Source organism: Argentina silus (genome assembly GCF_951799395.1).
Source record: "Argentina silus genome assembly, chromosome: 12".
Classification (NCBI taxonomy): Eukaryota; Metazoa; Chordata; class Actinopteri; order Argentiniformes; family Argentinidae; genus Argentina; species Argentina silus.
This window is the reverse complement of record NC_139666.1, coordinates 6,810,189-6,832,940: the sequence shown is the minus strand read 5'-3', so window position 1 is coordinate 6,832,940 and position 22,752 is coordinate 6,810,189. Positions and strand designations below refer to the sequence as shown.

Sequence of the window (22,752 nt, the reverse complement as noted above, 5' to 3'; positions counted from 1 at the left end):
AATCGCAGTGGGCTCTTTTTATTACGCAAGAAAATGAAAACGCGAATTCACTTGTTTGTGTTTTATTAAAATGATCCCCCGCTCTGGTTGAGTGGACCCCATAGTTTAAGTTATTATCATATCAATTGCTTTTGTCTTCCTTGACAAATAGAAAGCGAAGTGTTTTGCGTTCCAGGTCGTCAACATTGGATTCGGGCTGGGCAGCGTTGTGAAATGTTTTCGGCCTCAGATTATATTATATTAGATTCAACTTTATTGTCATTGTGCAGAGTACAAGTACAGAGACAACGAAATGCAGTTAGCGTCTGCACCAGAAGTGCAAAAAAGCAGAAAAGTGCAGTGTGAACGGTATATACACTAGTGCAGTATATGAGCAGTATAGTAGTGCACTATAAGTATAAGTAGTGCAGTGTAAGCAGTATATGTATTATCAATAACATTATAAACAGAATAAATAGAATGCAGTATGAACAGTTTAAGCAGCATATGAGCTGTATAGGCAGTGCAGTATAAGCAGTATATATGTATTAACAGTAACATTAGAGTAAATAAGCAGAATAAATATGGAATGCAGTATGAACAGTATAAACAGATATGTACAGATATGTGCAGTGTATTAACAGTAGCATTAAAACAAAAATAAGGATATGTGCATTATGAACAATATAGACAGATTATGAACAGAATAGACAGATAAGTAGTATGTCGTATAAGAGCAGTGTGTACAAGTGGGGATACAGTATGTACAGTTTATAGGAATACTATAGGGTAAGAGTAGTACAATTGAGCCATGTACAGGTGTGCAGTCGTAGGTGAAGAGGGAGTAAAGGAGGGGTCTTAGCACACAGCCTTGTGGAACGCCGGTGTTCAGGGTGAGGGTTGAGGAGGTGTGGTTATGTAGCCTAACAGACTGCGGCCTGTTGGTTAGGAAGTCCAGAATCCAGTTGCAGAGGAAGGTATTGATGCCCAGTTCACTGAGTTTGGTGATCAGTTTGGAGGGAATGATGGTGTTGAAAGCTGAACTGAAGTCAATGAACAGCATTCTCACATAGGTGTTGCTATTGTCAAGGTGGGACAGGGCGGAGTGAAGTGCCGTTGAGATGGCATCCTCTGTACTCCTGTTCAGATGGGGTCAGGGTGACTACCGTTAGTCGCTTTGACCCATTGACCCATTAACGCTGCAACAAGAACGCCCGACTCATAACTTGCGGACGAGAAACAGGTCGTTTTCCGTTTTCTCATTCGTCTACTGTGTTACTGAGTCACTGTCCCTCCTAAAGACCTCTTCACCTCCTCTACCCCTCTGTTTAAGTTTCTCTCCTGTTAATTAAATACATAAATAAATCATGCCTATGGCCCCTGGTCTGAGCATTGATTACTTTATCTTATGATGACTGATGGTCATTACATGTATTTGTTGTAAGTCGCTTTGGATAAAGGCGTCTGCTAAATGCCATAAATCTAAATGTAAAGGTGTTAGTTACGCAACTAACGGTAGGTACACTCACTTGTCACTGACCCGAGGGCGGGCGTATAGTCAGAGGAGACAGCGGTGGTGGAGAAACAATACAAAGAATGTTTGCATTTCATTCGTGGAGCAAAAATGTTTAAACCGAGGGCGAGCACAACACCAAAAATGTCTCACTGGAATTCCCCCCCCCAGGGGCAAGTGTCTCAACCCTGCTCTTTTGAAACTACACCAGTGTGAAATAGTCACTGTGAAAAACTAAAGTCGTTAACATCTTTCGACCTTCATAATAATAGTTGTGGCCATAGACCACCATAGTCACACCTGTCCTCATATTCATGAGGCTCATTTGTAAATAGGATTAGGGTTTGGGATACACAGACAACCAGACATTGTATTTCATAATTGCACAGAACAGAAACTATACATATTATTTACAGAGACACTTTTCACCTCTTAATGAAAATGTGCTTGATTTGAGATGACACTGACACATTAATTTGACATATTTATTTACAGAACAGTATTTACAGTGGCTAGAGGGGGGGCAGCCAAGTTACAAGGAGATGAACAGTAGGGATTGGGTGAGAGGATAGGGGGGTATATGTGCATAGCTAGGACACAGGTTCTAGTACATCCTGTAGGCCACACTAGCATACTATTTAGAATGCTTGGTGTGTATTTGAAACGCAACCATACTCTAAACATACACACAGAGCAGAGTACTCTATCACTTCACACACATTCTACTGACAACACCTTGTTAACAATGTATTGTTGTTCAAACCAATGACTCACACTACTACACACATACACACTCTCTCACTCACTCACTCACTCACAGTCATACACACCCTGACAGACACCTACATCAGTAGTAAGACAATTTCCACAAATTTTCAAGCAAACACACAAGAAGGTTACCAAGGGCTTTGGTGCATCTAAGTGTGATACAGTTGTTTTGAAGGGAGGCCAACAGGCTACAACTTCATCAGATCTGGCTTCAACACGTCTACAGGATTTGGCAATGTGGGTCTGCAAAGCATTATGGGACAGCCATGTGTCTTTCAGAGATCAGGATGAGATGATTAAGTGCAACACTCTCTTGTATCCCTTCTCGGGAGTCAGTTAGGACATAGATCTATCCACTGAGCCTTATACAGTCTGGAGAGGAGGATAAGGAGGGAGAGGGAGCAAAGAGGAAATAAAGGAGGGAAAAATATCATCAGATGGTGTGTCTGGTTCATAAGAACTTCAATCCTCGTGATGAGACAGATCCAGGCTTGGAGGGGCTAACCCAGCTAGCAGAGCCCACACGGAGAGTCTCCAGTCTGGGCTTGAGTTGGAGTAGACACCCAGGGACCCAGCAAACCCTGGTGCTCTAGCCCAGCACAACAGCAAGGCCTGGATCAGGTCAGTCAGTAAGTCAGGCAGTCCAGCCCTGGGCGGGCAGGCAAGAGATGATGATATGGTGGTGGTGGTGGTGGTGGTAATGGAGGTTATCGACCCACCAGGGTCACGTAGCGTTGACCTCCAGGACATGATCATCGGAGCCGGGCAGGACAATAACCTGACGACCCTGGCTGTGGTTGAAGACCTGACCTGGGGTGAAGGGCTCTAGATGGGGCATGGGGAGACCCCTCTGTTGCTGCTCCCCGCTGCCCAGGGACTGGACACTTCCCCGGCTACGGATGCTGGCCGTGTCCCCCTGGTCGTCCAGAGCCCTGTCCAGCAGGGAGAGGGTGTCGTTCTCTACACAGCTGTCTGTGGATGGTAGGGAGAAGGGTAGAGGGTAAGAGAGGGAGGGTTTGGTGCGGTGGAGGTAGACATCGGAGGACAGGCTCATTGTAATGCATGGAATGGAATGAGGAATGGTATCAAACACTCGTGTTCCGTTCCGTTCCATGCATTACAACGAGCCCGTCCTCCGATGTCTACCTCCACTAGTTTGGTGAGCATATTCAACATTAAATTGAATAATACATGATATCGTTATATACAATGAATTTACCAAAACAAATTAGGAGTTTGGTAGTCATAACAAATACCCCCAGAAACGAAAATCTATATCGAAAACAGATACTGCTTTGAATGCATTTTCACCGTCACATCTTATCCCAGTACTAGCTCTAATTAAGCCTTTATGTGCAGATCCCAAGTTACTGTTGGGTAATCGGACTCACCTGGGTCAGGTTGAATAGCAGGCATGCCACTGTGAGGCAGGTACTTGAACACCTTGATCTTGGGGAAGGGCAGGTGGCCAGCGAACAGGGGCATCACCTCGATCTGTACCCTGTGTGTGGCATCAGCCTCCACTGGCATGGATACCAGCCCTGAGCTCTTACCACACACCGCCCAGCTACTGCTGCTGTCAGCCACTAGGGGAGAAAACACAGACCAATTTGACAAGAGAAAGACAGAGATACAGACACAGAGACACAGAGACACAGACACAGAGACACAGAGACACACACACACTTTGACTGACCTTCATACATGAGCTTGGCATTGCGGAGCACCTCTGTCCCTGCCTGCCCCTCCTCTGTCTCCGTCTCTCCCTCAGTGGGCTCAGCCAGGCGTGTAATGGACACCTCCATCCCGCAGAGGGTGCCAGAGCGACAGTGCTGCTCCCCTGCTGCAGGCAGGATCTCAGCTCTCACACTGTACAGGGTCTGTATGGGGGAAAACCATTGGTTCAAATACAGATAAACAGAATCTGTATAGGAACATTGGGTGGCTGCGGTTGTGACTTGGCTGTGAGATTGTGTCCCTGTCACATTCAATACATGGGGATTGGTATGAAATGGGGTTTAGGAGAGGTTTAAGACTGACACATTCCTGGAACATGTAAATGGTAACAAATGAAGGCAATTCTGATCAAAATCAGCCTCTGTACTCACCGCCACTCTCTCCAGCTGGAACTCATAGTGATACGGTTTAAAGGTTGACATGTCCTCGTTGATGGGAGAGAAGCTGGCAGAGAACACACACTGGAGGCAGAGTGGCATGTCTGCTTTCCCCTTCACCTCCCATAGGCAGAACATACACTGCTTGCTGCTCACCAGCTAGAGAGACAGAGAGACAGAGAGAGAGAGATACCTCAAACCATATTCAAACACAATACACCTACATCAAGCTTTTTGATGACACCAAGCCATGTCAATATGATCTGTAAAAATCTATGATAGAAAGAATAAGGTTGCGATGAGCTATTACGCGTGTTCAGAGCTCACGTCTCCTCTGACTAATGCTGTCTGGTTAAGTCAGTGGTTTGATCACCTGTTGTGCTTTAGCATTCATGGACAGCAGCTCCAGAGACCCCTGCTGTTTCTCTGTTAGGATCTGGTTGGCCAGGTGAAAGGTCATATCTGACACGTTCTGGACACACACCTGGATGTACTTCCTGTGTGTCAGGGTACAGGTCAAAGGTCAAATAGGGAAGATGAATCACATTATCACAAAGTCATAGGTAAAATTTACAGATATAACTCACTGATAGCAGTGGGTGTTTGGTCTTAAAGGGGATGCACTGTGGAAGCTTACCTGTCGCCTGCTGAGAGCAGTGAGTGTTTGGTCTTAAAGGGGATGGAGAAAGTGAGGGCTATGAGGGTAGAGTATATGGTCCAGGGACAGTCTATGGAGATCTGAGGACAGAAGGGAGACACAGGAACATTTAAACAAGTGCCAGGGAAGCACTCTTAAACAGAAACTAAATTGAAATGTGTCCACTAAAATGTGTACCTTAATCATGTTCCAGGACAAATGCTTTTAACTAATTTAGCGCAGAGGGTGAATAAAGTCGCTCCAAATTGTCAACATTCTAGAGTGCCAAGGGTGACCCAAAATGCATAAATTATGATGCTACATGTTGTAGCCAATCAAAGTATTTGTTGGTAGGTAAATGCCACATAACACACTTTAACGTGGTGAGGGTTCCGGAATTCTTTGGCGGTTGGTGAGTTAAGTAGACATGAAAGAGACAGATTTGTTGGGCTACCTTCTGGTCGATGACGGCCATGGGGTTGTCTGGCTGGCTGTAGCTCCTGGGTCTGGAGGGGGGCCGGTGGGGGACCTCCCCGTTGGTCAGCCTCTGGTTGTCGTTCCTGTCCAGGCCAGAGGGCAGGAGACACAGCACCTCCAGCTGGAACTCCAGACTGTGGTAAGGAGGGGTTGGGGGCAGACAGATACTGGTCACCCGCTCAGAAGACTGGATGGACAGAACACTCTCCTCCATGCGCTCTGTGGAGGAGAGGAGAGGGGGGAGGGGTAAGAGAGAGAGAGAGAGAATAAGTCTTCATTGTATTACACATGCTCTGTCATTAGTTGATTTTGAGCATTGTGTGTGTATGTATGTGTGTGTGTGTGTGTGTGTGTGTGTGTGTGTGTGACTGACCTGCGGTGCTGTTGTAGATGGTAGCAGGGCAGGAGGAGGAGGAGGGCAGGATGGGCATGCTGTCTGTGTTGCTGAGCTGCAGGGCGTCGCCCTTCTTCACAGTGTAGTGACCCGTCTGCAGTGTGACCTTTACCCTCTGGGGCAGGCCTGCCAGCAGGGGCTCTGGAAAACACACACACAAACACACACACACACACACACACACACACGGTAACCTTAATAATGAACACTATCAAACACTTGGGGTATAATACAAATCAGCAAAGTTGTGCACACAGTATGTATCACAGATAATGTTTGAATGTGTCCACACACACAGAAAAATGTGTGTATGTTATATGTGTGTGTGTGTGTCTGTGTGTTTCAGACCTGTGAGTGGTTCCACTGTGAGCTGTGGTTCCTGGGAGTAGACCTCATACTGGACCAGAGGGTAGATATGAGGCAGAACAAACTGGACCTGGCCCACCGTGGCACACAGCTGGCGCAATGTGTACGTGCCCGGCTCTCGACTCTACGGGGGGGGGGGGGAGAGCATGGTGAGAGAGAGTGCATGGAGAAAGAGAGAGAGAGAGCATGGTGAGAGATGAAAAAAGAAAAGGGATGGTGGGCAGAGAGAGAGAGAGAGAGAGAGAGAGAGAGAAAGGGATGGTGGAGGGACAGGGAAAGGACAGACATTGAGCGGTTAACGGACACTGGTACATTTGTGTCGTCACCCTGTAAACTGGATATGAACGACAGTGGGAGTGGTCTTACTGGTGCGCTGAAGAGGATGCTGTTGTTGCCTGGCAACAACGTCACGTTGTCTGTCTTCAGCATCTGTGCCCCGTCGTCCAGGGCGACAGGGGTGGGGCTGACACAGTTAGGCGTGTCCGGTGATGAGCTGCTGTCGTGGCGACGCATGACCAGGTGTGTGTTCTTGCACACCATGCCGGTGGAGTTGAGGGTGTTGTCTGAAGGGCTCCGGTCCTGGACCTCATCCAACTCGGGGGAAGGGCCGGCCGTGGAGGAAGAAGAGGGGGCCGCCCCTGAGGGGTTATCCAGGGAGAAGTGCACCGTCCCTGGGTGTGGTTGTCTCTGTTTGCCCCTGGCCCTGATGTGGCTGTCTCTGCTTGCCCCTTTTTGCTCAAGGCTGAAGTGGACACTGGCAGCCAGCTGTTCCAGACGCACCGGCACAGGCATAAGGCTGCGCATACTCAGCTCCACCTGTAGGGCGGCGCCAGAGTGAACCATGGCTGTCGCCGGGAGGAACTGAAGCTGGGTGAGTTGAGCGAACGCACTCATACTCAGCGCCACCTTCTGGGCTATGGGTGGAAAACAAAAGAGTTTTAGAGCAGTTTCATGCAAAGAAGCATACAATACCTCATTAAAACAACAGTTTAACATATGGGAATAGTTTACTCATGATGATTTATATGACAGTGGGTCAATGACAAATTATCCCCTCCATAAACATAAACAAAACAATATTGACCGACTAACAGAATCTACTATGACGGTTTACCTTTGTTGTCTGCTGATTGGTTGGCAAAGGTCATGATCTCCTGACAGAAGTGCTTTCTCTCCTCATTGGTCAGATTGCCGTCCCCTGCCAGCAAGGCACTGGTCTGTAGGTAACTAGGGCAGGTAGTCAAGGAAACTAGGAGCCAGTGGAGCAAGCAAAACCTCTCCTACATCATCACTGGAAAAACATCCTATATTTTCTCTTTTTTATTATCTTTTATTCTTCCACAGGGCATTGCTGCAAAATACTATATGTTCTCAATTCAACGTACCCAGTAAATTAAGGGTTCAATACAACAAGGTGAGTCCTATTGCGGTAGCAATCTCTTCTACCAGGGAGTCATTGGATAACTAAAACACTCTCTTGTGAGGTCAGAGTATATGTTTTATATAGTTTGACCAGTGAAGGATACTCCTCAGTCTGCCCCAACAGTTTCTGACACTCGGCGATCTGCTTCCTGGTGTGAGTCACAGGTAGGCTCCACCCCTCTGACACGTACGACCTCAGAGCGTCCTGCAAGAAGACCTCCGCCCGCTCGGGGTCTCCCTTCCTCCTGCACCGCACACACACCACACACACACACACAATATGTCATGACCTCAAGCTAGAACAAAACCCATTTAGGCTGGGGAATTAAAAAAAGAGAAGTGAGAATGATGATTTGACCATCCAGGTCTCTTACATGTAGAACTCAGCCAGGCTCTTCCCCACGAGTCTGGCTGACCTGGTCCTGTCTATGGCCTGGTACATCTCCATAGCAGCGTGAGACAGCTCCTGATGGACAGGTGGAGGAAGGACGAGTGGCGTAAGAGGGAGAGGTGAACTGAAGTTTCCTGGATTCAAGCTAACACCCAAATACCAGGGAATTTTTGAAAACAAACAGTCTTGGCGTCTGAACTTACAAGGTAGTGTCTCTCAAAGGCTTCCACAGATGACAAGGCCTCTTTAAGCTTCTTATAGGGGCTCTGTAAGCTGTTGGCTGGGGGAGACGAGAGAAGAGGTTAAAAACCACATCTGATTCTGTTTCATCAATGTCTGAATCCGTCGAGACACTCTGATAGAGTAGTCTAGATAGCCAACTTGTTTCCAATTAAACTCAAGAACTCTTTTACTAGAGTGTATAAACCATGACAGCCCAACCCTCTGTCTGTCTGTCTCCCTGCTCACCAGTCTCAGGCCTCTCGTCTCCCAGTCCGGCCAGCAGGTCCACGGTTCTGTTCAGGTCCTCAGAGTCAGGTCCCTTCTCTGACACCAGGCCACACAGGTAGCCCAGGGACTTCAGCTGACAGGTGATAGGAAAGAGAGAGGCGAGAGGGAAAGTAAGAAAGATGGACAGAAGGAAATTGGGAAAAATTTACAATGCACAGGCACTTATTTCCAGTGTTCTGCTTCCCTGTGGTGTAGCTCTACAGAAAGAGTGTGTGTGTGTGTGTGTGTGTGTGTGTGTGTGTGTGTGTGTGTGTGTGTGTGTGTGTGTGTCTCAGTTGGTAGAGCATGGCATTAACAACGCCCAGGTTGTGGGTTTGATTCCTACTGGGACCATATATACTGAAATGTATGCATTCACTGCAATGTAAGTCGCTTTAGATAAAAGCGTCAGCTAAATGGCATATATTATATGATATTATGTATGTATGAACCTTGTCAGTAGCATAACTCCACAGCCCTACAGTGTGGGAGCAGTTGGCCTCTAGTTGGGCCTGGTCACAGCAGCCTTCTATTCTGTGCAGAACCTCCAGACAGCTGAGGAACACCCAGCAGTCCAGCGCCCCCTCCAGGACAGACACCTACAGAACAACAACAACGTCAGTAACATCAAGATAGAGCAATACACACGCAATACACACACACACACACACACACACACACACACACACACACACACACACACACACACACGTGTGTTTTTGTGTCCCTTCAGCAGGTTTGGATGGATGCAGGTGTGTGTACCTCCAGCAGGTGTAGCTCCTGGACACAGGTATGCAGCAGCTCCAGAGCTCTCTGTGTGACCTCCCAGGGGCGTTGGAGGAAGATGAGGAGGGTACACTGGCGTGAGAACAGGTAGCTCCGCAGGTCCAGCAGGCTGGCCTCTCCCTTCTGGATCCCATCCCGCTTTTCCATGTCTATGGGCCTGCGGAGGAGGAGTCCACTCCAGCTACGCACCGGAGCACAGAACGAGCCTAGCCAGTTAGCCCCGTCTGGGAGACACAGGGAGAGAAATCAGCTCATTTACATAAACTGACACATGTAATGGTGCTAAATTACAGTTGGTTACTTGCCAAATGTTTGGACACAAACTTGCCAAGAGTGTGCAAAGCTGTCATCAAAGCAAAAAGTTGGCTACTTTGAAGAATCTAAAATATAAACCATATTCTGGTTTGTTTAACACTTTTTGGTTTACTACATAATTCCATATGTGTTCCTTCATAGATTTGATGTCTTCAATATTAAATAATAAAAATAAAGAAAAACCATTGAATGAGAAGGTGTCTGGTACTGTATATAAACATACACTACACACGCGCACACGCATCCACACACACACACACCATCTCCTCCCCAACTTGGTGTCAGGGTTACTGAGCAGTTTGAATGCACTTCTTTGTTGTTGAAGATGGAATACGAAACACCAGAGAGTGGAGTGTGTAAGTGAGTGTAATAGTGACTGTACCTCCAGCCCCGAAGTTGAGGACGTACTGAGTGAAGAGAGCGTCCAGTTCATCGTACTGGACCAGAGCGTCCTCAAACTGCTGCAGCATCTCGAACACAAACGCCAGCTCCTCCTACACAAACACACACGCACACACACACAGTTAAGATACACAAATACACTTAAGCATAGAATGCAGGGAAATTGTGAGCACTGAGAAGTCACAAGCCTCTCCGCACGCGCGCAAGCACGTACACGCGTACGCGCACACACACCTGGACCATGAAGTATTCACAGAAGCTCCAGCCAGGCTGAGTGCGTTTCTCCCGCAGTGTCCTCATGTCGTCTTCAAAGCGGCCCAGGTTCTTAGTGAAGGACATGAGGAGGAGGGTGCGCAGCTTCAGCAGGAAGGAACTCCATGACTCCTGGGACCGAGAAGAGTCCTTCAGAGGGTCTGACAGAACCACACACCTGAGAGAGAGGGAGGGAGGGAAGAGAAAACAGGAGGGAGAGAGAGAGAGAGAAGGAGAGAGCAAGAGAAGGAGGGAAAGAGTGAGTGTGAAGGAATGTCCTCCAGAGCATGACGTGAAACAGTGGAAGTTAACCCCTCTTATCTCTTGGCTTAAGTCAACAAAGCGTGTTTGCTCAGGTAAATATGAACACCTGGTTAGAAGAGGAAATATCATCCTCTTACCATGCAGGTGCACACCTTTAACATGTGCTTTTGTATATGTCATACACTCACTGAACACTTTATTAGGAACACTATACTAATACTGGGTAAGGCCTCCCTTTGCTCTTTATTAGGAATTTTAGATTCCTTAGATTTTTCAGGTGCACTTTCAAGCTGTGAATTTCCCGTTCTACCACATCCCAAAGGTGTTCTATTGGATTCATATCCGGTGACTGGGAATGCTACTGAAGAACTCTGAACTCATTGTCATGTTCATGAAACCAGTTTGAGACGACTTTTGGTTTGCGACATGGTGCATTATCATGCTGGAAGTAGCCATTAGAAGATGGATAAATTGTGGCCATGAAGGGATGCACATGGTCAGCAACAACACTCAAATAGGCTGTGGCATTCAAGCGATGTTTGATTGGTATTAACGAGCCCAAAGTGTGCCAAGAAAATATTCCCCACACCATTACACCACCTCCACCATGAGAAGGTGTACAGGTGTTCCTAGTAAAGTGCTCAGTGAGTGTACGTATCAGTCAGTGCCAGGCATATCTTCCCAGTCAGGTGTGATAGTCATGTAAGGCATACAAGTGGAGGCTGGCGGAGGTAGAAATCGGAGGACGGGCTCATTGTTATGCAATGCAATGAGCCCCCTCCTTCGATTTCTACCTCCGCCAGCCTCCATTGCTGTCTACTCAGGGAGAATGGCGTCTCACCGGTCGCTCTGCTTGTTACAGAAGTCGTTACGTATCTTGTCCACCATGGATGACCGAGGCAGGATGTTGGTCTTGTTCTTCTTTTTAGCGTCGCTGGTCTCCACGACGACGATGACCCAGTCAGCTGACCCGTGGAGCCGCAGGCTGGTTTGCCACTTCGTCATATCCTCCTTCACTGACGCCTTGTACAACTCTGTGTCCTGGAGGGTCAACAAACAAACACACACACACACGCACAGGCGCACACACACACATACAGAGAGAGAGAGGGGCATTTATTCAGGCTCAGTTACAATCAGTTGAAAGCCCTTATTCGGTGTAATGAGATGTTTCTGTATGCGACTTACAACTCAATTTATAAACAAGATTCAAATAGTTTCTTCACAGTAACTCACTCTCCATGGCATGACATGAGAGGAGGTACAACTGCAAACTACCAACACAGTCACAGCAGCCTATATTTAGCACAGACGACATCATCATCATCATCACCACTCACATTCATGTCAAAGGCCTGAATGAATGTCTGTGGATTAATGAGTCTCGCATAGGCTACAGACATAATACACAGATCATTTAAGGCCTCTGAAACAAAACTCTCACTGGGGTTTTTAATGAGCTGAGCTAACCTACTTATCCTGCACAGGCTGCGGAATACCCCTTATGCAATGTCACCCATGTCGGTCACGAGTCGCTGACTGCACTTCCTTAAACAACTGTGCCCTCCCTTGCCAAAGACCATCAATCACTCAGAATGTTCCTGTTGCTCTGAGCTGAACGCCGCTGAACTCATCCCTTCCCTTACTAAACGCACAGAGAACAGGTCAGTTGAGACTTGGTAGGGGAACATACACCGTAGGAGAGATATTAGAACTGAATTCTCAGACGCAGTACAATCTATTAAGTCGAGAATGAGCCACAACATCAGAACATTCAAACCCTTCTGCCACGTGTTTATGGAACCTTTTGTACGGTACTCTCAGCCTGGTTTAACGCCTCCAATTAAAAACAAGCGTCAAAAGTCAAACCCTCCGTCTACTTCTTCATAGGAGTAAGCATGTGCATAATGTGCACAATGCACACACATGCTTGCGTGCGTGCGTGTGTGTGTGTGTGTTCTAGGGAGGTTGTAGGGAATTCGTAGGCCCTAGAGAGTTCACTCACACAGCAGTCAGTCCAGTAGACATGAAGGAAGGGAAAGGTGAGGAGAGCTCTGTTTCCCTCTTTAGGGAGTAGCTCCTCTTTGAACTGGACAAAGTTGGCCTCCAGGTGGATCATCTTCGGAGCACGTCCATACGTCCTGAAGATAGTCGACAAGAATGAGAAAGAGAGAATTTACGCATGCATATACACAGATAATGAGATAATCGGACTCATCATAGACCGGTAGACCAACATTGGATTGGTACAACTCTCTACCGCCTCTAGAGTCTCTGAAAATGAAGATCATATCCAGAGACTCCATTTCTAATGGTGGATTTGGAGATCAGTCCTCCGGTAGTACAGTAGAACAACATTAAACCATTGACTTCCTGCTGTGCCCATTGCAGCACTCACCTCCTCCATTCCATCGGTTCCCTGGGAAGCTGCTGAGCCAATGGGGTGTAGAGAGAGGTGAACAAGGCCTGGTCCCCAGCACCTGATTGGGGGAGGGGGGGAGGGTGAGAAGAAAGGGAGAGGGAGGGGGAGAGAGAGGGGGGGAGGGAGGAGGAGAGAAAGAGGGGGAAAGAGGAGAAGAGAGAGGAAGAGAGTGCAGGGTAGAGGGAGGTGAATGGAACAGTTAATCCCATGTCACCCAATAAGTACCCATCAACACTGTATGATGTGTCCATTTAAAATAGCCTGCGTCACACTGCACATGTCTGCGTACACCACGACATCCTTCACTAGCTGGCGTCCAAATTCCAACTCCTCTGTCAGTGAGGAGCTTTACACACTACAAGGCCAACCCCAAGCATGCCATGCTGGCTCTGAGATATTCACTTTCACACTGGCCTTTCCAGCACAGCCACATCAACTGTGGTGGATGCGTAACCAGACCAGATCAGATCAGATCAGCTCAGCTCGGATCAGGAGTGTACTGTGTGGAGTCCTTTAGTCCCTGTTGCCCTCTTTCTCTGTCCTAAAGTTCCCACGCACGTCCGGTGCTTTAAAAAGCACAGGTGTTGAAATCTTACTGACATGACAGCGGGGTACCTTACTCCCACCCCCCACTCCACACACACACACACACACACCTCCCCCAAACCAAACTCTCCCTGTGTGGTTAGGTGATGGGGGGGGTGGGAGGGGGGGGCCGTAGAGCAACACCTGTTCAGGAATTTGACAGTGAGACACAAATGCTTCGCAGTGAGTATGCCGTACAGTAAGCTGACGATATCGCATAAACTCAACAGCAAAGTTAGCATTCATTCAGGGGGTAAGGACAGAAACATTAAGGTTAATGTGTCGTGGGGACATGCAAGCCTTACAAGTGGCCTACTCCATAATTGGGTGGATGAACACATGGGAAAATGTCATGTTTCTTTGTGTGAGCCTCAGGCTTGCTTGGTTGTTGCTGTATACGCTCTGTGGCATGCCAGCAGACATGGGCGTCTACAACTCCAAGGCTGTATGCTATGTGTCATGCACTATAAAACTGAGACTTTGGCCTGTACGCCTAGCATAGGGCTGCTCAGCAAGCAAAGGTTGTATAAATCTACCAGTCTATCGTAGGATAGGCCTTGCCTATAAGAGCAGTACAGCTCAGAAAAATAGCAGACACAAGGTTCCTCATAAAAACTACACAGAGTTGAACTCCATAAAAAAAAGACAGTGAGGTTTCCTTGGACTGCCATAACGGAAATGACTGGATCGGCTATAATCAGCCACAGGGTCATTCCTGTCTCCATTCCATCACTCAATATTTCCACCTCACACCTATTGATTCATTCCTAAAAGCAGAGTAGGCATACAGTAGGCCACAGACTAGTCATGGCCTTGGCTGTAGGGGTCAATTCTTAAAATAACCTTTTCTGAGAAGCTCACTTGAGATACCAACAGAGAAAGGGGTCTCCTTCTTTCAGACTGCCGTCTAGTACACAGACACACACACATCCCCAGAATACACACACACACACACACACACACACACACACACACACACGATTTATTAGTGCAACATTGTCCCCTCAGGAGAAAGGTGCATTCTTGCGTGATGATAAAAGCACAGCAGGTTGCCCGAAACTGCAGCACGAGCTCTGACGTAAGGACAGGAATTATATTTTCATTAGGGGCCGTACTGTACTTGAAACCTATCCAACACAGAACGGAATGGCGACTAGATCATGTTCGGATAATCCGACCAACGTTCGTTTGTATCGGGCGTCGACTGTCCAGCGAGAAAAGGTGCTGACTTTACAGGGCATTCTTGCTGATACGCAGCGGCAACTGCGCTCTCGTTCTCCAAGTGTCAGTTAGCTGGCTACAAATAGCTTGTCAGGCAGTCTGGAAAATACGACCGCAACACCCATCAACGAAACACTCACATGTCACAATCGGCTTGTTTTCCATGGTGTAGATAATCGGCTTTTCCTCTTGTGGCTCCATGGATCCCGAATGTCAGCGGTAGACCCCCATAAACGTCACCCGAAAACTGGGATTGTGTTATTACATGCTTATGTATGCAGTCAGGATGTATCGATGGGGCCCGTGTCGTCTTACACTTCCTGGAACACCTTCACAGGACTACGTAGCCAATGCGTCATTTAAAGGGACAGGATGTTCGTCGTTTGTTTTTGCTGCATTTGGCTCCCCCTGCCTGGCTCCTGTTTTACATAATTACCTTTATGAAAGTCAGTGATAATTGCATGTAAGGGAACCTCTCTAGTGTATGCAAAACAAATAGACTTTGAGCGGCATTCGCAGAATGGTTTCCCGATTCAATGCAATCTATACATCTTTCAAATAACTGTATTGAATATACATGGAGGGTTTTGTTACAGTTGTACAATCATCTTCATTTTCAGCAATGCTGATGTGGAATATGACCATCACCATCCATCATCAGCCATAGATTGGAGAGAATTCTGCTGCACGAATACTTTCTGAGGCTGTGTTGTCTTCTGCCATCTAGTGGTCTAAAGCTTTACTGTGTACTGCACATGCTGATACAATCAATAAGACAACAGTGAGCTCTTGTGGTTTTTCCGAGAATTATAGTTGTGTTATAAACAGTAATTATGGAATTTGCACTTGTATGCCCGTGATTGTTCTATTTCATCCTCCTCTTTATCCACCTCATCCTTTCTCCATGATTGCTTTTGATTCACATTCTTCTGTCCTCCCTACTGCCCCCCCTGTTTTCTATCTCCATCATTCTCTTCTTCCATTCTATCTCCATCTCTCTCTTTCTCCTTTCTATCTCCTTCTTTCTCTCTTGCCTCCTCCCCTCTTTGGTCTGTCTCCTTCACTCTTTCCATCTCTTGTTTCCCCTCATTTTTATATGTTACATACTCCACTCCGTCCCCCTTTCCTGATTCATCATATGTCTGTATTCCTCCATCTTTCTCTCCTTCACTCCCTCTCTCCTGGTCTCCCTTTTTTTGTTCCTCCACTTTCTCCCCTTTCCCCTCAACCATTCTTTCCGTAGCCTGTCTTTCTTTTTCAGCTTCTTTTCTCTCTCCTTCCTCTTTTCTATCTCCATCTTTCTCTTCTTCCTTTCTATCTCCATCTCTCTCTTCCTCATTTCTATCTCCATCTCTCTCTTTCTCCTTTCTATCTCCATCTTTCTCTTCCTCTTTTCTATCTCCATCTCTCTCTTTCTCCTTTCTATCCCCATCTCTCTCTTTCTCCTTTCCATCTCCTTCTTTCTCTCTTGCCTCCTCCCCTCTTTGGTCTGTCTCCTTCACTCTTTCCATCTCTTGTTTTCCCTCATTTTTATTTGTTACATCCTCCACTCCGTCCCCCTTTCCTGATTCATCATATGTCTGTATTCCTGCATCTTGCTCTCCTTCACTCCCTCTCTCCTGGTCTCCCTCTTTTTGTTTTTGTTCCTCCACTTTCCCCCCTTTCCCCTCAACCCTTCTTTTCATAGCCTGTCTTTCTTTTTCAGCCTCTTTTCTCTCTCCTCCCTCTACCTCTCCTTCTTTCATCTCTCCTTGTCCTTCCTTTGCCACTCTCTCTTCCTCCCCCTTAGTCTCCCTCACCTCCTCCTCTCCCTCCCCTCGCTCCCCATCAACCCCTCTTCCCACTCCTTCCCCTCTCTCACCCTCTCCCACTTCCCCTCCCTCTCCTTCTCCTTCCCCTCCCTCTCCTTCTCCTTCCTCTCCCTCTCCGTCTCCCCCTTCAGGAGGGATAGCCTCTCCCCAGCCGTCTGTCTCCAGCTCTAGCTGCTCCACCCTGGTGGTTATCTTGCGGTTGCTGGACTCCAGCTCCATCATCAGTCGGGCCAGTTTGGTCTGAAGGGTTTCCAGGCTCCCCTCCAGCCTCTCCACCTTGGCCTCCACCTTAATAGATGGATGGATGGATGGATGGATGGATGGATGGATGAATTAATTAATTAATTAAAATACATACAAACACACACAATCAACAACAATGAACACAACTGAAAAACAACAACTAAAAGAACCCCCAAAGAAATGACCTAAATAAACTGGTTGAACCACCTTCTCCTTCTCCTTCTCCTCCTTCACTTCGCCCTCGTCGTCCACGTCCAGCATGCCCATCTTGGTGAGGATCTGGCGGCCCTTCTCCTCCAGGTGGCGCTTGGCAGCGGGGAACTCAGCTAGCACGTCCGTCAGGTCCTCCTTAGACAGGCTGAACAGGTCCGAGTGGCCAATACTGCGGATGTTGGCCGTTCGGCGGTTTCCCGACTTGTTCCCTGATCAAAGGTCAGAGGGGTCAGAGGAAGAGGGTGTCTTTTTCATGCCATGTCATGTTCCATTTTGAATTGTCCTGTTATTAAGTTTGCAGTATAACATAGTGATACACTTTCTATCATGAAAGCGACACACGAACGCAGGTCGAGGCATTGGTATCCATTTTAACTCTGCTTTATTAGCACCAGGATATTGTTACAAATGACACTAAACAGGATGCGTAGAGCGCCACCTAATGCATGGGAATAACAAGGCATTACAATTGACATAATCAGTTGCATACATAACACCGACTGTATATTGAAGTAGATATTTGTAAATATTTGACACTGTGATCTGAAAGTAGAATAAAGAATAGGTAGTCTAAGGGTGTCATTATGGCGTTCCATCAGATATGATGTGACTCATATACCTGTATTTGACCTTGTGTTACAGGCAGTTATTATTTATTTAGGATTTGCACACACACAATAACAAATGAAGGACAAAATGAAAAGAAAAAGGCATATTGTGCAGGGGAGGTTAAGAAACCTAGTAGGGCTTGTTGAGAAGCCTCCCCAAAAAAGTTATCAAATAATAATACAAAATAAAATAAATAAAATGTATATAATATTAATAATAAAATGAAAGAAAATGTTATTGTTGGTTAGTCTAAAATGTGCATTGTGAGACAGAAGTTACAAATGTTAATCAAAACTAAAAAGGTTGATTAAATGAAAATAAAACAATATGAAAGGCATCAATTGAAAAGGAATATTAAGACAGTTGTTCCAAGAGATATTTATTTATGTTTTTATACATTATATTCTATATTATTTTTTATACATTATACATTAAGGCTTAAAGATGCACATATACAATACCTCGATATATATACACACACTGGTCACTTTATTAGGAACACCTGTACACCTTCTCATGGTGGAGGTGGTGTAATGGTGTGGAGAATGTTTTCTTGGCACACTTTGGCCCTGTTAATACCAATCAATCATCGCTTGAATGCCACAGCCTATTTGAGTATTGTTGCTGATAATGTGCATCCCTTCATGGCCACAGTTTACCCATCTTCTAATGGCTACTTCCAGCATGATAATGCACCATGTCACAAAGCAAAAAAAAAAAGCAAAAGTCTCAAACTGGTTTCATGAACATGACAATGAGTTCAATGTTCTTCAGTGGCCTTCCCAGTCACTGGAAATCTACAGGAATTGCATGATGCAATCATGTCATCATGGACCAGAATCTCAAAGGAATGTTTCCAACATCTTGTGGAATCAATGCCATGAAGAATTGAGGCTGTTTTGAGAGCAAAGGTAGGCCCTACCCAGTATTAGTATAGTGTTCCTAATAAAGAGTAAAGGGAGGCCCAACCCAGTATTAGTATAGTGTTCCTAATAAAGAGTAAAGGGAGGTCCTACCCAGTATTAGTATAGTGCTCTTAATAAAGGGAGGTCCTACCCAGTATTAGTATAGTGCTCTTAATAAAGGGAGGCCCTACCCAGTATTAGTATAGTGCTCTTAATAAAGGGAGGCCCTACCCAGTATTAGTATAGTGTTCTTAATAAAGTGTTCGGTGAGTGTATATAGAAAGAGACACACACACACACACACACACACACACACACACACACACACACACATACAGTACATTCACTGAACCATTGCTTTAGATTTCAAGATTCTCTTTTCATACCTTTGATGTTGAGGATGCTAATCTCTCCGAAGAAGTTTCCGTCACAGAGCACAGCGAACTGTGTGACCCCATCATCAGCCACCACGGCCAGCTTCCCCTCCTTAATGATGTACATCTCATGGCCCACATCCCCCTTCTTACAAACATACTCCCCCGGACTGTACACCTGCAGGGTGGGGGTGGGGGGAGGAAGGGAGGAGGGCAGGGGGAGAAGAGGGAGGGTTTTTAGACAATCGTGTTTTGGAAATCCTAGTATTGGACTGCATTTTTCTTCCATTTTACTTTTTGTCTTATATATTAAAAGTAACTCTTCCATTCAGTTTCACAAACAGGAACATGTAAACTGCCAACGTGAGTGGAACGGGTACTGTGAATAACTCAGACTATTGATTACACACACGTAATAACAAACAGGTGCTGACAGAGCCCAATCCCTCAGCCCTGACCCCTTGACCCCCTGACCCCTGACCTGTGGTGTGAGCTTGAGCACCAGCTCTTCCAGCAGGCTCTTCTCACAGTTCTGGAAGATGGTGACCTTGGAGAGGGTGGGGAGGTGCACGCTCACAGCGATCTCCGTCTGCAGCTGGACCGGGAGCTGCTTCAGGATCTCATTCTCCCGTGTGATCTTCCTGTTGATGTACAGGTGCTGGTACCAGTCGTTCACGCGGCAACGCAGCTGCTTGCTGATGTAGCGGTTGTTCAGGTACGCCTTCACCTGTAGAACAACGTGAGATAAACGATGGTGTCATAAACCTCAAGATTACTTTTAGAATGTTTCGGTAATGTGTATTAGCACCAGGAGTTCCAAGTTTATTTGGATATAAGGTAATTTTACACAGTGTCACAACACACCTTACAAGCAAATATAACTCTGTGTCAAGTGACCTTATCAAAGGGATATTCCACTTCCAATACAATCTAACATGACTCACTTACCTTGGATGTAGGTATGTAGGCTACATATTCTTAAATATGTTTTTTAGGGCATTTCTGATTTATTGGGATAGAGACAGTAGAGACTGACAGAAAGGATGGGTGAGAGAGAGGAGGGATGACATGCCAAACATGTCGAGGGTCGGAATCGGAACCAGGAACCTTGCGATTATGTGGTATGCGCATTAGTGTGCTACGCCACTAAGCACCCCCAGGCTACATGTTGTAACTCACTCACCAGCTCGTGGTTGGGGAAGAAGACGTTGTCCCTGTCCCTCAGACTGGTGATCACGTTCCCCACGTTTCCCACGATGGAGGCAAACACCAGCACGGCGATCAGGAGGTCGGCGATCATGAACAGGTACTCCTCCTCACGGTCCGGCAGGGGCGTGTCCCCGACCGTGGTGAAGATCTGCGCCGAGAACCAGAAGCAGTAGAAGTATTGGCGCCTCACGGAGGCGAACACGGGGTCGGAGATATTGGGGTAGACCCAGCGGTCGGCTCCGAAGCCGATGTAGCTGGACAGGGCGAAGTACAGGCAGGCGTTCCAGTGGATCAGCACGAAGATATAGAGCATGAGCTTGGAGATGCGGAAAGTGTTGGGGTAGGAGGTGCGCGTCTCCATGCGGTCCAGGGCCTCCGTGAGGCGGGAGGTGCGCAGGAAACGGTTGACCCTCACCAGGGGGCAGTGGATGCCCAAGAAGAGGTAGAAGAAGTCGGTAGGCAGCAAGGAGACCATGTCCAGGAGGAACTGAGAGGAGACGAAGTAGCGCTTCCTCAGACGAGCCCTGTCCTGAACCAGGATGCCCTGCTCCAGGAAACCTGCAGGGGGCAGCACAACAGCAGATACAGTCTGGGTCAGAGAACATTCCCCCAGAATGTGTTGAGTCAATAAGACCCCATATTGCAGTTGAAGAGCTTTAGTGTACTGAGGGCTCAGTGATATTCAAATTATAATCACAGATAAGTATTATTACCAATAATCCAGCACTAGATTACACACATAAAGGTTATACATTTAAGAAATCTGAATGAACTGTACCAGTGCGAACTCTGATGATGGTATCAGCCACATACATGAGGTCAGAGATGTAGTCCAGTGTGAGCCACAGTGCCAGGTACTTTTCCTCAATTGCAATGAAGCATGTCCTAGGAAATATTTGAATATATTTGAATTCAATATTTGAATTCAATTTAATCTCTGTCCTATCAATGTGTGATCAAAACAAAACATTTGTTAATTCTATTTCAACTCTATTTCAAAATGAGTCCCATATTTTGTCTGGTTCATCTAGTGTTAAACTGACAAGCTGTATGTTATGGGGGGGGGACATGTTGCTTGGACAAAGTATATTCTGTAATGCAGTAGGCCTATAGCCAAATAGCCAGTTGTTTGACTGTTTTTATGCACAAACCTGCAGATGATAATGACCCAGTTGTAGAAGATGGGGAAGAGCATGACCTGCAGCCATCCATAATAAAACTCCTCTGATGGATCAACTACCCATTCTCTCCAGCTGACCAGGACATGGAGAGAGAGAGAGACAGAGAGAGAGAGACAGAGAGAGAGAGAAAAGAAAGTGAGAGCAAGACAAGAGAGAGAGAGAGAGAGAGAGAGAGAGAGAGAGAGAGAGATGAAGTGATGGAGGAAGAAGAAGCATTCAAAGTGCTCCTTTACCCTATTTAATATCACGCAACGTCAATGAAAATGTATTTGTTATTGAACACATATCATTTGTCTAAAGCATACAGCATGTACACCTGTTATAATGCTTATTATATTCTATCCATCACTCACTTCACTTTGGGCTTCAGCACTGGCACCTTCTTCACATCTTTCCCATCCTCTTTCTTCTTCTCCTCCTCTCCCTCCTCGTTCTCCTTCTCCATGCGATGCCACCTTAACAGTCTGGCCCAGCGGTTCATACTGCCTGTTGTATATCAGTCTACTATTGGTTTAGTGCCTCCAGCATCTGCCCTCTCTGGGCGTGGATGACCTGTGTCCCCTCTCAAGTAGTCCCACCTGTGTCCTGAAGGTCTGCCTGCCACAGAAGCCAACCTGTTTGGAATAGATGGTGTATTATGAGTGTCAGCTGCCTGCATCGACCTGTTGGCTGATGACGAGCGGCATTGCTTGGTTCACATAACAACGAGCCAGGCTTACCTGAGCAGTCAGTGCACCTGGTGCTGCTGGTCTCCATGACAGTGCCTCTCTAACCCAAACACAGACAGGTATACTAATCTCTCCAGGGAGCCAATAATGCTGCCAGGCAAATCCCCAAAGAGTTCACAGAATCTATTTCTTAGTGCATTGGTGAGACGTGTAGGCCTATAGGCCTAATTTGGCCTAATTAAACATAAACAAAGAAGGCACATTGTTTTAGTATGTATGATGTAGTGGTGAATATACAATATGCATTTCGAATGTAATGTATGCAGCTGAATCCTTTGAAGCCAAGTTCAAATTGAGGAAATAATCATGAGAAGGCCCATTCTATCCCCATTCTAAGTAAACAGGCACTGTTTATATGGCTAATAAGCCATTATATTTGCCGTTGCTGCTGGCGTGGTAGCTTACTAAAGAGCCAGGTGATCTGCCGCGCCAGGTGAACCCATGGTCGGGCACACCTTGACAGGTAAACAAGATGCAGCAGTCTCCTTTCAAGGGCGGCGGTGGGAGGAGGGCACTTCAACTAGCGGTTCCTGAATCATAGCGTCCCCTTGCGTGTGGGTGTGACTGTGAGGAATTCAAGTAAGATGGCTGCGAAAAGGGAGAGTGATTGTGAAATCTGAAATCTGTTTGTTGAGGTCTAATGATGGAATAACGTATGCGACAAAATCGAAGGATAAATAGC

The 22,752-nt window shown here is 46.6% G+C and overlaps 2 protein-coding genes across 2 annotated transcripts; both read right to left on the bottom strand.

Moving 5' to 3' along the window:
* Positions 1-1,969: 1,969 nt before the first annotated feature.
* Positions 1,970-15,075, bottom strand: trappc10 (trafficking protein particle complex subunit 10). The gene is made up of 23 exons (XM_083681613.1): positions 14,938-15,075; positions 12,968-13,049; positions 12,575-12,710; positions 11,411-11,610; positions 10,288-10,483; positions 10,034-10,145; positions 9,313-9,560; positions 9,003-9,149; positions 8,530-8,644; positions 8,265-8,341; positions 8,045-8,136; positions 7,775-7,915; positions 7,363-7,475; positions 6,615-7,162; positions 6,231-6,372; positions 5,862-6,023; positions 5,466-5,707; positions 5,012-5,112; positions 4,748-4,871; positions 4,369-4,533; positions 3,957-4,140; positions 3,652-3,846; positions 1,970-3,232 (listed from the first exon to the last, which is right to left on the bottom strand). Exons 1-23 carry the CDS (start codon positions 14,996-14,998, stop codon positions 2,985-2,987), a joined length of 3,831 nt encoding a protein of 1,276 aa, XP_083537739.1. The 5' UTR covers positions 14,999-15,075; the 3' UTR covers positions 1,970-2,984.
* A 453-nt stretch (positions 15,076-15,528) lies between these two features.
* cnga4 (cyclic nucleotide gated channel subunit alpha 4) lies at positions 15,529-21,823 on the bottom strand (the record flags this gene model as incomplete). The annotated part of the gene is made up of 9 exons (XM_083682091.1): positions 15,529-15,555; positions 16,750-16,896; positions 17,059-17,273; positions 18,965-19,130; positions 19,434-19,679; positions 20,136-20,719; positions 20,940-21,046; positions 21,313-21,414; positions 21,696-21,823. The coding sequence occupies 9 exons, from the start codon at positions 21,821-21,823 to the stop codon at positions 15,529-15,531; spliced, it is 1,722 nt and encodes a 573-aa protein (XP_083538217.1).
* Positions 21,824-22,752: the final 929 nt, after the last annotated feature.